The sequence below is a fragment of the Cherax quadricarinatus genome, chromosome 22 (genome assembly GCF_038502225.1).
Source record: "Cherax quadricarinatus isolate ZL_2023a chromosome 22, ASM3850222v1, whole genome shotgun sequence".
Taxonomy (NCBI): Eukaryota; Metazoa; Arthropoda; class Malacostraca; order Decapoda; family Parastacidae; genus Cherax; species Cherax quadricarinatus.
The window spans coordinates 22106467-22119734 of NC_091313.1; the positions used below are offsets into that span (position 1 = coordinate 22106467).

At 36.9% G+C, this 13268-nt stretch overlaps 1 protein-coding gene across 3 annotated transcripts in view; it reads right to left on the reverse strand.

Moving 5' to 3' along the window:
• Positions 1–1253: 1253 nt before the first annotated feature.
• The window catches only part of LOC128689742 (uncharacterized), a 166398-nt gene continuing 154383 nt past the window's right edge, over positions 1254–13268 (reverse strand). For 2 of the 3 annotated variants that reach the window (XM_070087548.1, XM_070087547.1), the window contains 2 exons: positions 9907–10243; positions 1254–4872 (listed from right to left, as the gene is read on the reverse strand). In XM_070087548.1, the coding sequence (XP_069943649.1) occupies positions 4741–4872; positions 9907–10243 (469 nt within the window). In that variant the 3' untranslated portion in view covers positions 1254–4740. Of the gene's footprint in view, positions 4873–8699; positions 8746–9906; positions 10244–13268 lie in introns of all 3 variants that reach the window. The other variant, XM_070087549.1, reaches the window with a different exon arrangement.

The following is a 13268-nucleotide window of genomic DNA, read 5'->3' on the forward strand; positions in this document are numbered from 1 at the left end:
TGCCTAAGCATGAAAGTGGTCTCCCAAATCCAGAAGTTGGCCAGAATCCTAAACTTGGTTTGATAGAAAACAATTTGTTGTAGTCTAACTCAGACCACAACAAACTGCAAGAGGTAAGGTGAACATAGGCTATCCCACCTTCACCTGACCTCTTGCACTATATATACTTGTTATACTTTCTCTGTATTAGGACTAAAGACACTATTCATGGCAAAATGTTTCCTCAGTAAATATGCATGTGGCTACTTACTGTCAGTATCACTATTCCAGTTCTCCAGCCATGGCTTTGCCACCAATATTAAAAAGTTCCTCAGCTGTTTCAACACCTTGCATTATTTAGCACGAAGCTTTGTCAATGAAGACACTCCACTGTAGCCTAACGTTGATCTTAACATTGCTTGTGATACCTATTAATCTTCAAAATTCTGTTGCACAATAGATGGCTAGTTGTGCATAAAAAACTAAATTGTAAATGGAATATTACCAATTTGTTTTACATTAAATGTATCCTAACATAACCTATAATCCATTTTATTGGTACTGTATCTACTAACCTGTGTGTATGAACAGTTCGTGTGTTATTGTGTACAGCAGTTGGGTGTTAAACGAGAACTCAATAAAAATCAAAAGAAGAATACATACAGCAGAACCTGCGTATCCACTGATTCAGTTATCCACAATTTACTGTGGGCCAAAAATACCTCTTAATTTTGCATAAGAATGACCCCAAAGCTGAAGAGAAGCCATGATGTGCTTCCCATCAATGAAAAAGTGAGAATTTTCCACTTATTATGCATAATTTATCAACTAAACTTTATAATAGGTATGTATAGGACTTATATATAGGGTTTGCTACTATCCACGGTTTCGGTATCCACAGCAGGTCCTTGGAATGTATCCCCATAGATATGGCGGTCCTACTGTATTTGTTAAATTCTTGTAGATATCCTTGTGCCTTGTAGATATACTTGTGCCTTTTCTGTACGTTAATCTGACTAAATGCTCCCTTTCACTGATTTTATATGCACTGAAAACTAGTAAATTATACTAGTTTTCAGTGCATGTAAAATCGGTGGAAGGGAGCATTTAGTCAGATTAACGTACAGAAAAAGCACAAGTAAAAATATCTGAGAGCCACTGATATGCAGTAGATACAGTATTTCTTGAAGGGACATCATTGAAAAAGTTATGGAAGGTAGTTGCTGCAGTTTTACCATTTGCTATGCTAGGAATTGTCTTTATAAAAAAGCAAGTGCCTTGTCAGTATATTTATATATATTTCAAATTAAACTTAACAATCTTTGGCAATATGTACTATACAATACACACATTTACAAAATTATATACACCTTAAAGCTCTACTGAATATATCAGTAACAGTATTGTGTAAGAAAAAAAATAAAGTCATGGCAAGAACATAAATAAACTTTTTCTTAATACTGTACAAATGACTAACTCAACACATCAGTTATATAATACACATCTTTTACAGGGATAAACATTATATAGGTCTACTGAAAAATTCGCATCATGACTAAAGGACACCATTTGAGCAGTTTTGTTCAAAACAACACAATCTTAAGCACAAACGTTACAATAATATGGATTTTTTCCACAAGTCTTTTTTTTACAACAACAAACATTAGAAACACACAAACATTGATATAAAATACAGATGAATCTGTACAAAAACAGACTTGCTTAAAGCACATACAGCAAATGAATAGCAAATTAAAAAATGAAAATTTTTGTGCTAGTGCAATATGGTATATCCACGTGTACTCTTTACACACGGATATACCATATGCATGTACATCCATGTGTACTCTAACACATAATTATATTCACACAGCACACACTAACATATAAATGCTAGTCATAAACTCATACACAAGACAATGTACTCTCATATAAGGATTAATACACGAAAACAAATACATTACGAAGATTAATTTAAAAAGCAGATTTCTTAAAATGTGATTTAAGCCATGATATCTAAGCAGCCTGTTCTGTGTACTCTAATGCAGCAAAAATTAAAACTTACAAAATATATAGTATATATCTCTGTATATAGTTGCATTTATTATGATGAATGCACTAGAAAAATTAGTAAGTTTTTGGTGTGCCATTCGTGGATGAGAATACCACCTGAGTAACCAAGAATGTCAAATTCAAGTTGTTAGAAGACCTTGATACACCAAAATCCAAGCTAAATATGAAAAATTATTGACTGATTATAGCAAGGAATCAGTTGAGCCTGGATCAGCTGGTTCCTTGATATAATCAACCAATCATCTGCCATCTAACTTGATGCATAAACTAAATACGTATTGTAATTGTACTGAAAAAAGAAGCCTGCAACTAGCACACTGCAATGAAAAATCATAATCTGCTTCTAACTCTCCCATTATAAGGCTCTATTAAATCAGCTATTTTTTTTATGTACAATACAGTAATTATATACTGTAAAAAAATAGATATTAAGCAAAACAAAGTAATTGTTTTTTTTTTTTGACCAGCTTGGGAAAATATCATAGCACATTATTTGAGAAAATAACAGAGATAGCAACAAAAGTCATCAAAAATTTTAACTTCCTGAACAGTTTATGGAATTTGGACTGACACAATAACCTCATCCTTGTAAAATTAAATTCTGAGTAAACCATTAAATACGTATATGCAACTATGCTTGCAAATCATGCCAATTCTCTGTAAAAAAAAAAATTAAAGGAAAATAGTACTGAAATTAATATGCTTCATTTCATCTTATAAAGAGATAAGCATATGAAGGTTAAACATCCCACTATACTTATGAATCCAAAAAGAATGTGAAATAACTGCTTATTTAACTTTACTAAAAGAATCAGCATCTGCCCAGTGTGGACTCCAGGTTTAACATACTGGCATGGGATACTTGGAAATTTTGACCATAACCTCCAAAGGCCCTTCAAATAAAGTACAGGATTTAATTACAGTCTCTCCTCACTCAACGACAGAGTTCCGTTCCTAAGACCATGTCGGTAAATGAATTCGTCGCTAAGTGAGGAGCATACTATAATGGTAGTGGGTATATGTCAACCATCTTTGATATTATTTGAATGTTGCTTTTGCACCATTTATAACATTTCTGGTATATTTTTAAATGTTTATACAGTACTGTATACTGTAATAAACAGAACAGAAGAAATCAGCTCTTATATACATTATTTAGGTATGCATCCTGTTCAGAGAGCCCATCGTAAGTCCGAGTTGTTGGTAAACGAGTACGTCAGTAAGTGAGGAGAGGCTGAATTAATAATTTTCCATGATATGTGCACCACAGAAGGCATCATAAATATGCACGTTCATAAACAGATCACACATAAAATAAGACTTCTTACCATAACCCATTGTTTTAAACATATTATACTGATATATGTACGTATCCCTCACCTAAACTAGTATTTCATAGGAGTACCCTTCCTCTTGATGCACTCCCTCATCAAGTCTCCTAGGCACTGATAAGACTAACTAATGAAAGATAAAAGAAGTTAATAACCTCTCACCCCTACTTAATGGCACTCTAAGATTTTGAAGTTAGAGGGCATATCCAAGCCACAAAACTTATGCTTAATAAGTTTTGAAACATTCTTTATCAAATTTAAGTCTAGTGAGTTTCCAGGACTTTTTTTTTTCTTTTTGGGCCACCCTGCTTTGGCGGGGTACGGCCGGTGTGTTGAAAGAAAAAGACTTTCCAGGCCAGTCATTAAGTATGGAAAAATCACAATAATTTAGCCAGATCTTTATGTCTTTGACAGAATGGCAAGGGGCATCATCTTCCATTCAAAAGTTGCCATGGCACTTCATGAGTCTGTCAGGAAAATAGTCTGCTAAAGGCATATTTATGGGTGTGCATATTTATGACACCTACTGTAATTTTACCCAAGAAAATTTTACTAGTTTTTATATATGTTTAGCATTAGTCATGGACAATGCATATTCTCTGACAAGAACAGTATTGTAAGTGAACACAGAATTGGTATCATTCTTATTCTGTACAGTATCATAAATGAAATATGCAGTGGTGATTATTTACTGCATGTCTACAATACAGCTCACTCAGCTAATTTTCAAATAATTACTTACAATAATACTGCAATAATATTCATGTTAAATCTCTACTCATAATAGGCATTCATTGCTACAAAGATTAGGTTGATCTCGAAGTTACTGCATTTTACTTTGAGAAACTCAAAATCATGGTTAAGAGCCCTAGGATGCTGAAAAATATTGCCTAAAAACTACTTAACGCACTGTAATACCACTGTAACGGTTGGCTGGTTTTACTTTATAGTTGAGCATATAGCACAGAAAACTACTTTCTACTTATTGTAGTTGTATATTTCTTCTTTCTTTCAACCAACCGGCCATTTCCCACCAAGGCAGGGTGGCCCAAAAAGAAAAACAAAAGTTTCTCTTTTTTGTTTAGTAATGTATACAGAAGGGGTTACTAGTCCCTGTAGTTATATATATGTTATATGATACTGCACGACGACATTTACAAACATAAGTTATTTTATTGTATAACAGTAATGCAGTATAGTGTATAAATATTAGCATGAGTACTCCTGTATTAACTATATTAGCCCTATTAAAGTGAACTGTACAACAGGAAATGTAATTGATTTATACTCTTTAACACATCTTTTCCTTGTTAATTATTTCTCTCTCTTAATCCAGTTTAGACTGATTCAGCAAGGTCTATATGTAGAAGTAGTTTTCATAATCATTGTATGAGTGAGCTCTTCTTGTTTGTATATTAGTGTGTAGGCTAGTGTCATCATCATCATCCACAGGTGTTTCGACCAAATCCATGCTCTGGGCCCAGGGCAGCTGGAAAAAATAAGAAAAAAAATATTAGTCCTAACAAACATAATACTGTATATTAATGACCATTTCTTCATTTGCACTAAAATTTAAATTACTTAATGAAATATTTATCCATTTATTTTTGTATAAAGTATTTGCGGAAATTTATGGCTATGGCTGCTGGACAATCTTCTGATCAGTGAAACATATGGCAGTTGAAATCTGGACTTTCATACACCAACTGCAAATGGGACCCTGTAGCTTCAAGAATGGGCTCATCCACTTGTGGGTTGAACTCTGCACTATGTTCAAAAAAGCTCCAATGATGGGGTATTAGGTGGATAATAATGGTTAAAGAGGTCAGTGGCTTGATGTGTTCTGTTCCCTGCTTCATGAAGCAGGGAACAATGCCACAATACATTCCACAACCTTCTTTACCAAAGGGCTGGCACTAGGAGCTTTCTTTGTGTCCGTGGTGGCTTATTTAGCAGTTCCAAGCACAAAAAACAATGGATTATTACGAAATATTTTGTATGAACGTGAGGGGTGATGCTCACTCGCCAAGAAACAATGCCAGACTGACTCTTGAATGCATCTGTGGGAGGCTTTGTGTGTGCGGGGCCACTGTGACATGTACTGTACGACCGCTGAAATCAAAGGGAAATCATGAAAACCAAGGCTATATTTTGACAAAAAAAAAGTTGCCGATAACCAAAATTCACAAAAACCGAGACTCACGAAAACCAAGGGTCCACTGTAAAGTACTATGTACTGTGGTTTTTATCAACATGTGGGTTCATTTGTGCTTCTGACCAATGCTGATTACATGCCAGTGTTTGGAACTGAAGTCTTGTTTTCTCTGGCTTCTATCAACCTTTGACAGGTTAAAAACAGGTAGATCCTTCCCAGAAACATCAAGTACAGTATTTCCATATGTTAGAAAGATTCATGAAACATTTTTCGAAACACTTTTCCAAAAAAGAAAAAAAATTTCTTCCAACAAACTGGCCGTATCCCGCCGAGGCAGGGTGGCCTAAAAAGAAAAAAGTTTTTCTATTTAAATTTAGTAATTTATATAGGAGAAGGGGTTACTAGCCCCTTGCTCCCAGCATTTTAGTCGCCTCTTATGACACGCATGGCGTATGGAGGAAGAATTCTTTTCCACTTTCCCATGGAGTTTTTCCAAATGATTTACCTATCATTATACAGTAAAGAAGTGATCAATTATTTGCAATAAAGATAAATGTGTAGAGGGAATAAGTACCTGTACTGCCTTCAGCAAACACAAAAGCGAGAAAACAGAAAAGAAATATTAAAAAATCCAAAAGCATTTTTATATGAATAATATAAAAAAAATGAAAAAAGTATCTTACAGTAAAGTAAACTTGATAATACAAATTTACAATATGGTATTTAGTCTAGTTACTACCATGAAATATCCACTAGAAAAGATGGTTATCAAGCAGAAAATCAGTGCAAAATTACCAAACTTTATAGATTCAGAATTAAAATGAGTTGATTCAATCCCTGAAAACACAACCATGTGAGTACATAGAACATAATATATTTCTCATAAACATGTAATCAAGTTATTTATAACAAAAGAAGCAAGAAAATTTCTTCAACCATGTTAGATCTACCATATTTCACTGTTTATAGTAGGTTGTGCTGTATGTAAGCATAGACAGACTGTCCTTATTCTTCCTCTCACATACATAGTACAAGCAGGCCCCACTTGTACAGCAGGTTAGGTTCCGGGCTACTTTCAAGTGAAAATAGCTATAAAGTGAAACATAGCCTTTTTTCACTTTCAAATTCATATACAAGACTGATAACATGTTTACACTATCATATATTAAGTGAGCAATAGAGCTAGGTCTAAACAAGGCACATACAGAACACACATTAAATACCTTAAAATATTTTCTTCCTCAGCTTATAGCAAGTGGTGAATATAGTTGTTGTAGGAAGTCTGAATAAATGAAGAATGGATAAAATTGACAACCACTGCATTAGTGAAACAACATAAAATGAAGCGCTGTACAGTGGGGGCTGCCTGTATACCTCTAATGCAAACACTAAACATTTTGAATTACTGTATTTCTTAAAACTTTGCATTCATTTTTGCTGTCTACCTGCCTTTCCTTCCTTCAACCATATAACATCAACATTTGATGACAAAAATCTGATCATTACACTTGCTTCTTTTCCAGTACCCCTTGTGTTCTTGTTCTTCATGAATTCTCATGATTTAATTACAATCCCCACTAAATAATTGTTAAAAAATTTCCTTCTCACTAAAGATTATGCACCATACTGTCCTCACTAAGAGTATCAAATATCACAGGAAATATTTTCTTTAGTTTCAGCTATCCTGCAATGTTTCATTTACAATAATGCTTTATCATTCTTGTATATAAGACTGTTCAACTGCCTCCCAGCATACATAAGGGGGATTACTAACAGACCCCTGGCTGTCTTCAAGAGGGAGCTGGACAGGCACCTAAACTGACGTACCTAAACCAACACACCTAAACTTACATATGTACTTCAATTTGTGTACAGCCAGCGTTAAAAGCCTGATTGATCAAGCCCTGATCCACCACAAGGCCTGGTCATGGACCAGGCTGCAGGGGTGCTGACCTCAGGAACACCCTCCAGGTATAGGATTTCATATTCTTCAGACAAATGGCTTGCTTCCTGCTAATATTACAATACCTTTTTACCCATTTTACTTTAACAAGCCTTTTGTTGCTCTAATGCCAATGAAATACCAAAGGATTTTAATACAAGGATTCAAGAACAGATTGGATTTGTGTACACACAACATTAAAAATTTTTTTTTATTAACATATCGGCCGATTCCCACCAAGGCAGGGTGGCCCGAAAAAGAAGAACTTTCATCATCATTCACTCCATCACTGTCTTGCCAGAGAGGGTGCTTTATACTACAGTTATAAAACTGCAACATTAACACCCCTCCTTCAGAGTGCAGACACTGTACTTCCTATCTCTATGATTCAAGTCTGGCCTGCTGGTTTCCCTGAATCCCTTCATAAATGTTACTTGCTCACACTCCAACAGCATGTCAAGTATTAAAAACCATTTGTCTCCATTCACTCCTATCAAATACGCTCAAGCATGCTTGCTGGAAGTCCAAGCCCCTCGCACACAAAACCTCCTTTTTCCCCCTCCCTCCAACCTTTTCTAGGCCAACCCCTACCCCGCCTTCCCTCCACTACAGATTTATACACTCTCAAAGTCATTCTGTTTCATTCCATTCTCTCTACATATCCAAACCACTTCAACAACCCCTCAGCCTTCTGGATAATAGTTTTGGTACTCCCGCACATCCTCCTAATTTCCAAACTACGAATTCTCTGCATTATATTCACACCACACATTGTCCTTAGACATGACATCTCCACTGCCTCCAGCCTTCTCCTCATTGCAACATTCATCACCCATGTTTCACACTGGGGCCAGGAGCTGAGTCTCAACCTCTGCAACCACAATTATGTGAGTACACCCATACAAATGTGTTGGTATAACTATACTCTCACACATTCCCCTTTTTGCTTCCATAGACAAAGTTCTTTGTCTCCACAACATTAACAATACACACGTAATCCACCATCATAGCAAGGCAATATAATGGTTTGGAACAGTGCCAAGTTACACCCATTAATGAAGATATGCAAAAAAATAATGTTTAGAGTCCATCTGAGTTTAAACATCACAAGTAAGACCCAAATGCAGTTTAATATTTTTATCCTTACAAAACTATTAGTGTACTTGATATACCCAAACTTATAAATTTATGCAACAAAACTAGTGATCAATTAACTCACCTTATTCACCTTCCATCTAATTAACTTCCTCCCAATCTCTTCCACTCTGAGGAAGGATATAAACTTGTACTATATTATGGTATTCTTTCCAACTGAACTGACAAAGCTCATCATGAACAAAACATTATCTACAATAAATGCCTTTCTTTATATCTTTATCTACAGTCCTTGCTGTATGACCAGCAGTATCTTTTTTAAATAATTATTTGTTCTTTCCTTAAGCATGCTTTAGCTCAATACACAAGTTCATTTGGTGAAAAATGAAAGATGGGGTAAACCATAGAAATGGTGAAGGAAGGAAAGTGGGTGGTGCATTGGGCATCTGTGGAGACAAAGAACCTTATCCATGGAGGCAAAAAGAGACTGTACCAGAGAACAGTGGTACCAATATTGTTTTATGGGTGTGAATCATGGGTTTTAAATGATGTAGTGTGGAGGGTGGAGGCAGTGAAGATGTCATGTTTGTGGGCAATGTGTGGTGTGAATATTATGCACTAAATTTGTAACTTGGACATTAGGAGAAGATGTGGGGTTACCAAGAATATTATTCAAAAGGTGGAGGAGAGGTTATCAAGGTGGTATGAACATATAGAAAGGATGGAGCATAATATGACTAGAAGGGTATATAAATCTAGGGTAGAGGGAAGGAGGAATAGGGATTATCCCAGGAAGGGCTGCAGGGAGGGGGCCGAGGAAGCTTTCAGTGCTAGGGGACTTGAACATCCAACAGGCTTGTGTGAGCATGTTAGATAGGAGTGGAGGTAAGTGACTTTTATGATTTGAGGTTCTGTTGCAGCGTGAGCAAGGTGCCACTTATGAAGGGATTCAGGGAAACCGGTTAGCTGGACTTAGAGACCTGGAGGTGGGAAGTACAGTGCCTGCACTCTGAAGGAGGAATAGAGATGTTTTAGTTTGGAAGGTTATCCAAGCTGTGATAATGGTATGCTTCTGGCAAGAAAGTAAAAGAATGAATGACAGTGAAAACATTTATTTTTTTTCAAGTCACCCTAATTTAGAAGAAGATGGCTGATGTGCTAAGAAAAATAAATACATATTTCAGTATTCATATTTCACAATACATTGAATGAATACTTAAAAATCACAAGATATCTTATAGCTTAACCTGGCTAATGTGCCTGGTTTTTGTCTAAAACATAAATTAAGAAATTTTAAACAAAATGTAACCAAGAACTTAAATTAACTTTACCTGCCGTCTTACTGTTGCTCTTAGAGGTGGTATTGGTCGTAAACTTCTAAGAGGGGGTACTGGACAGTGCTCCTCAGTATTTTCTGTAGTTTCATTGTTGTTTGCAGACTTGTAGAAGTCATTAATGTTGTTATTGTTAAGGTTAGTGTTGATAGTAGCTGATGTATTAATTGTAACAGTAGACGTTCCACTGGGGGAGATAGTAATTGTGGTAGAGGGTACCATGTTGTCTGATGTGACCTCCACAGGTGAAGTGGATGGTGGTGATAATACTGGACTTGTTTCTGGGTTTATGCTAGAACTCCTTTTCTTAATACAAGAGCGTCTAAGGGATGCTCTGTAATAAAAAATATCTGTATTGCTAAATTGTATTTAGAGCTACAAAGCAGTATGTTTACCATATACGTACTATAACATCTTCCGGTAAAGCAAGAATATTTTCTATACACAATCAAATGTAGTGATAAAATGCTGTATGTTTAAAAACAATGATCCATATTAAAATAACAGCAAATACAATAATGTAGAGCCTCTCCTCACTTAACAATGTACTCGTTTACTTACAACAGGCTCTTTGACCAGTATTCATACCTAAATAATGTACAGTGGACCCCCGCCTTACGAACGCATTGCGTTACATTAAATCCGCCATACGAAGCATTTGAATGCAAAAATTTTGCCTCGCCTCATGATAAAAAACTCGCCTTGCATGATTCATCCGGGACGCGTCCCACGTGTGGCCTCAGTGCCAGTGTTTACAAGCCAGCCAGTGCGGTCGCATCTACGCATACATTCGGTACATTTCACATTATCCCAGTGTTTTTAGTGCTTGTAACTGCAAAATAAGTCACCATGGACCCCAAGAAAGCTTTTAGTGCCATCCCTGTGGTAAAGAGGGTGAGAATTAGTATGGAATTGAAAAAAGAGATTAAGGAAATGTGTGCAAAGTGGGTTGAACTGCAAACATTTACGGATGAAAATCACCCTGACACAGCTACTGCAAGCCGTGTTGGCAACCTGTACAATGACAATGTTATGGCCCATTTTAGGAAAGTCTTAAAGGAACGGGAGGTACAGAGCTCTATGGACAGATTTGTTGTGCGACAGAGGTCCAGTGACTCTCAAGCTGGTCCTAGTGGCATTAAAAGAAGAAGGGAAGTAACCCTGGAAAAGGACTTGCTACCTCAAGTCCTAATGGAAAGGGATTCCCCTTCTAAACAATAACTCCACACTCTCCCCTCCTCCCATCCCATCAATCATCACCAGATCTTCAATAAAGGTAAGTGTCATGTATTCTGTTCTTAGTAAAGTAGTAATTGTGCATGTCTTTTTAAGTCTGTGTATTAAAATTAATATTTCATGTGGTAAAAAAAATTTTGTTTTTCATACTTTGGGGTGTCAGGAACGGATTAATTTGGTTTCCATTATTTCTAATGGGGAAAATTAATTCGGCTAATGATAATTTCGGCTTACGATGAGCACTCAGGAACGGATTAATATCGTAAGGCTGGGGTCCACTGTATATTAGAGCTGATTTCTTCCATTTTGTTTATTTCAATATACAGTGAACCCTTGGTTATTGGCCGTTCCGCTTATCGGCTAACTTGCTAATCGGCCAGTTTTTCGGCTTCCGGTTATCAGCCATTATTTCGCTTATCGGCCACATGGGACATGTCAACCCGCTGGCCCGCCAGTCTCTCGCGCATTCGTGAGTCAGTCTGGCTGTGTCTCTGGGAGAGTGAGGAAGCTTCTGCTCATTCATCCAAACATTTCACTATAATCCATCGTTTTTTATGGTTATTGATTGATTGGAACTGCGAAATAAGCAACCATGGTAAATAAAGTGAGAAACACGATGGAATTTAAGAAAAAAATGTTGAAAAGTATGAGATGGGTGTTGAGTGCAGCAGGGAGTGTAGCAGGGAGGCAGGGAGTATAGCTGGCATGCAGGGAGTGTAGCAGGGAGGCAGGGAGTATAGCAGGCATGCAGGGAGTGTAGCAGGGAAACGGGGGGTGTGGAAGGGAGGCAGGGAGTGTAGCAGGCAGGGAGGGAAGTAACCCCAGAGAGGGCTTTGATATCTTAAGTCCTTATGGAGGGGGATTCCCTCTCTCCTCCTCCTCCCTGTCTTCCATAAGCCAACAAGAGTCTTCAATAAAGGTATGTAATAGTGATTTAAATGTACATATTTATTTTATTTAGTTCTCATTGTTTTTTGTATGTAAAACTATAATTAATCTTTAAAAAAATGTATTTTTTGTTAATTTTTTGGGTGTCTGGAACAGATTAATTTTTTTTTTTTTTTTTTTCAACAAGTCGGCCGTCTCCCACCGAGGCAGGGTGACCCAAAAAAGAAAGAAAATCCCCAAAAAGAAAATACTTTCATCATCATTCAACACTTTCACCACACTCGCACATTATCACTGTTTTTGCAGAGGTGCTCAGAATACAACAGTCTAGAAGCATACACATATAGAGATACACAACATATCCCTCCAAACTGCCAATATCCCAAACCCCTCCTTTAAAGTGCAGGCATTGTACTTCCCATTTCCAGGACTCAAGTTCGACTATATGAAAATAACCGGTTTCCCTGAATCCCTTCACTAAATATTACCCTGCTCACACTCCAACAGATCGTCAGGTCCCAAGTACCATTCGTCTCCATTCACTCCTATCTAACACGCTCACACACGCTTGCTGGAAGTCCAAGCCCCTTACCCACAAAACCTCCTTTACCCCCTCTCTCCAACCCTTTCGAGGACGACCCCTACCCCGCCTTCCTTCCCCTATAGATTTATATGCTTTCCATGTCATTCTACTTTGATCCATTCTCTCTAAATGACCAAACCACCTCAACAACCCCTCTTCTGCCCTCTGACTAATACTTTTATTAACTCCACACCTTCTCCTAATTTCTACACTCCGAATTTTCTGCATAATATTTACACCACACATTGCCCTTAAACAGGACATCTCCACTGCCTCCAACCGTCTCCTCGCTGCTGCATTTACCACCCAAGCTTCACACCCATATAAGAGTGTTGGTACTACTATACTTTCATACATTCCCTTCTTTGCCTCCATAGATAATTGTATTTACATTAATTCTTATGGAAAATATTATTTTGGTTTTAGGCCATTTCGCTTTTAGGTCGGCCTTTTGGAATGGATTATGGCTGATAACCGAGGGCCCACTGTACAGTACACCACTGTATAAACATTTAAAAAATATACCAGAAATGTTATACATGGTGCAAAGGTGACATTAAAACAATATCAAAGATGGATGACACTAACTCACTACCATTATAGTATGCTCCTCACTTAGCAACGAATTCGGTCTTAGGAACGGAACTCCGTC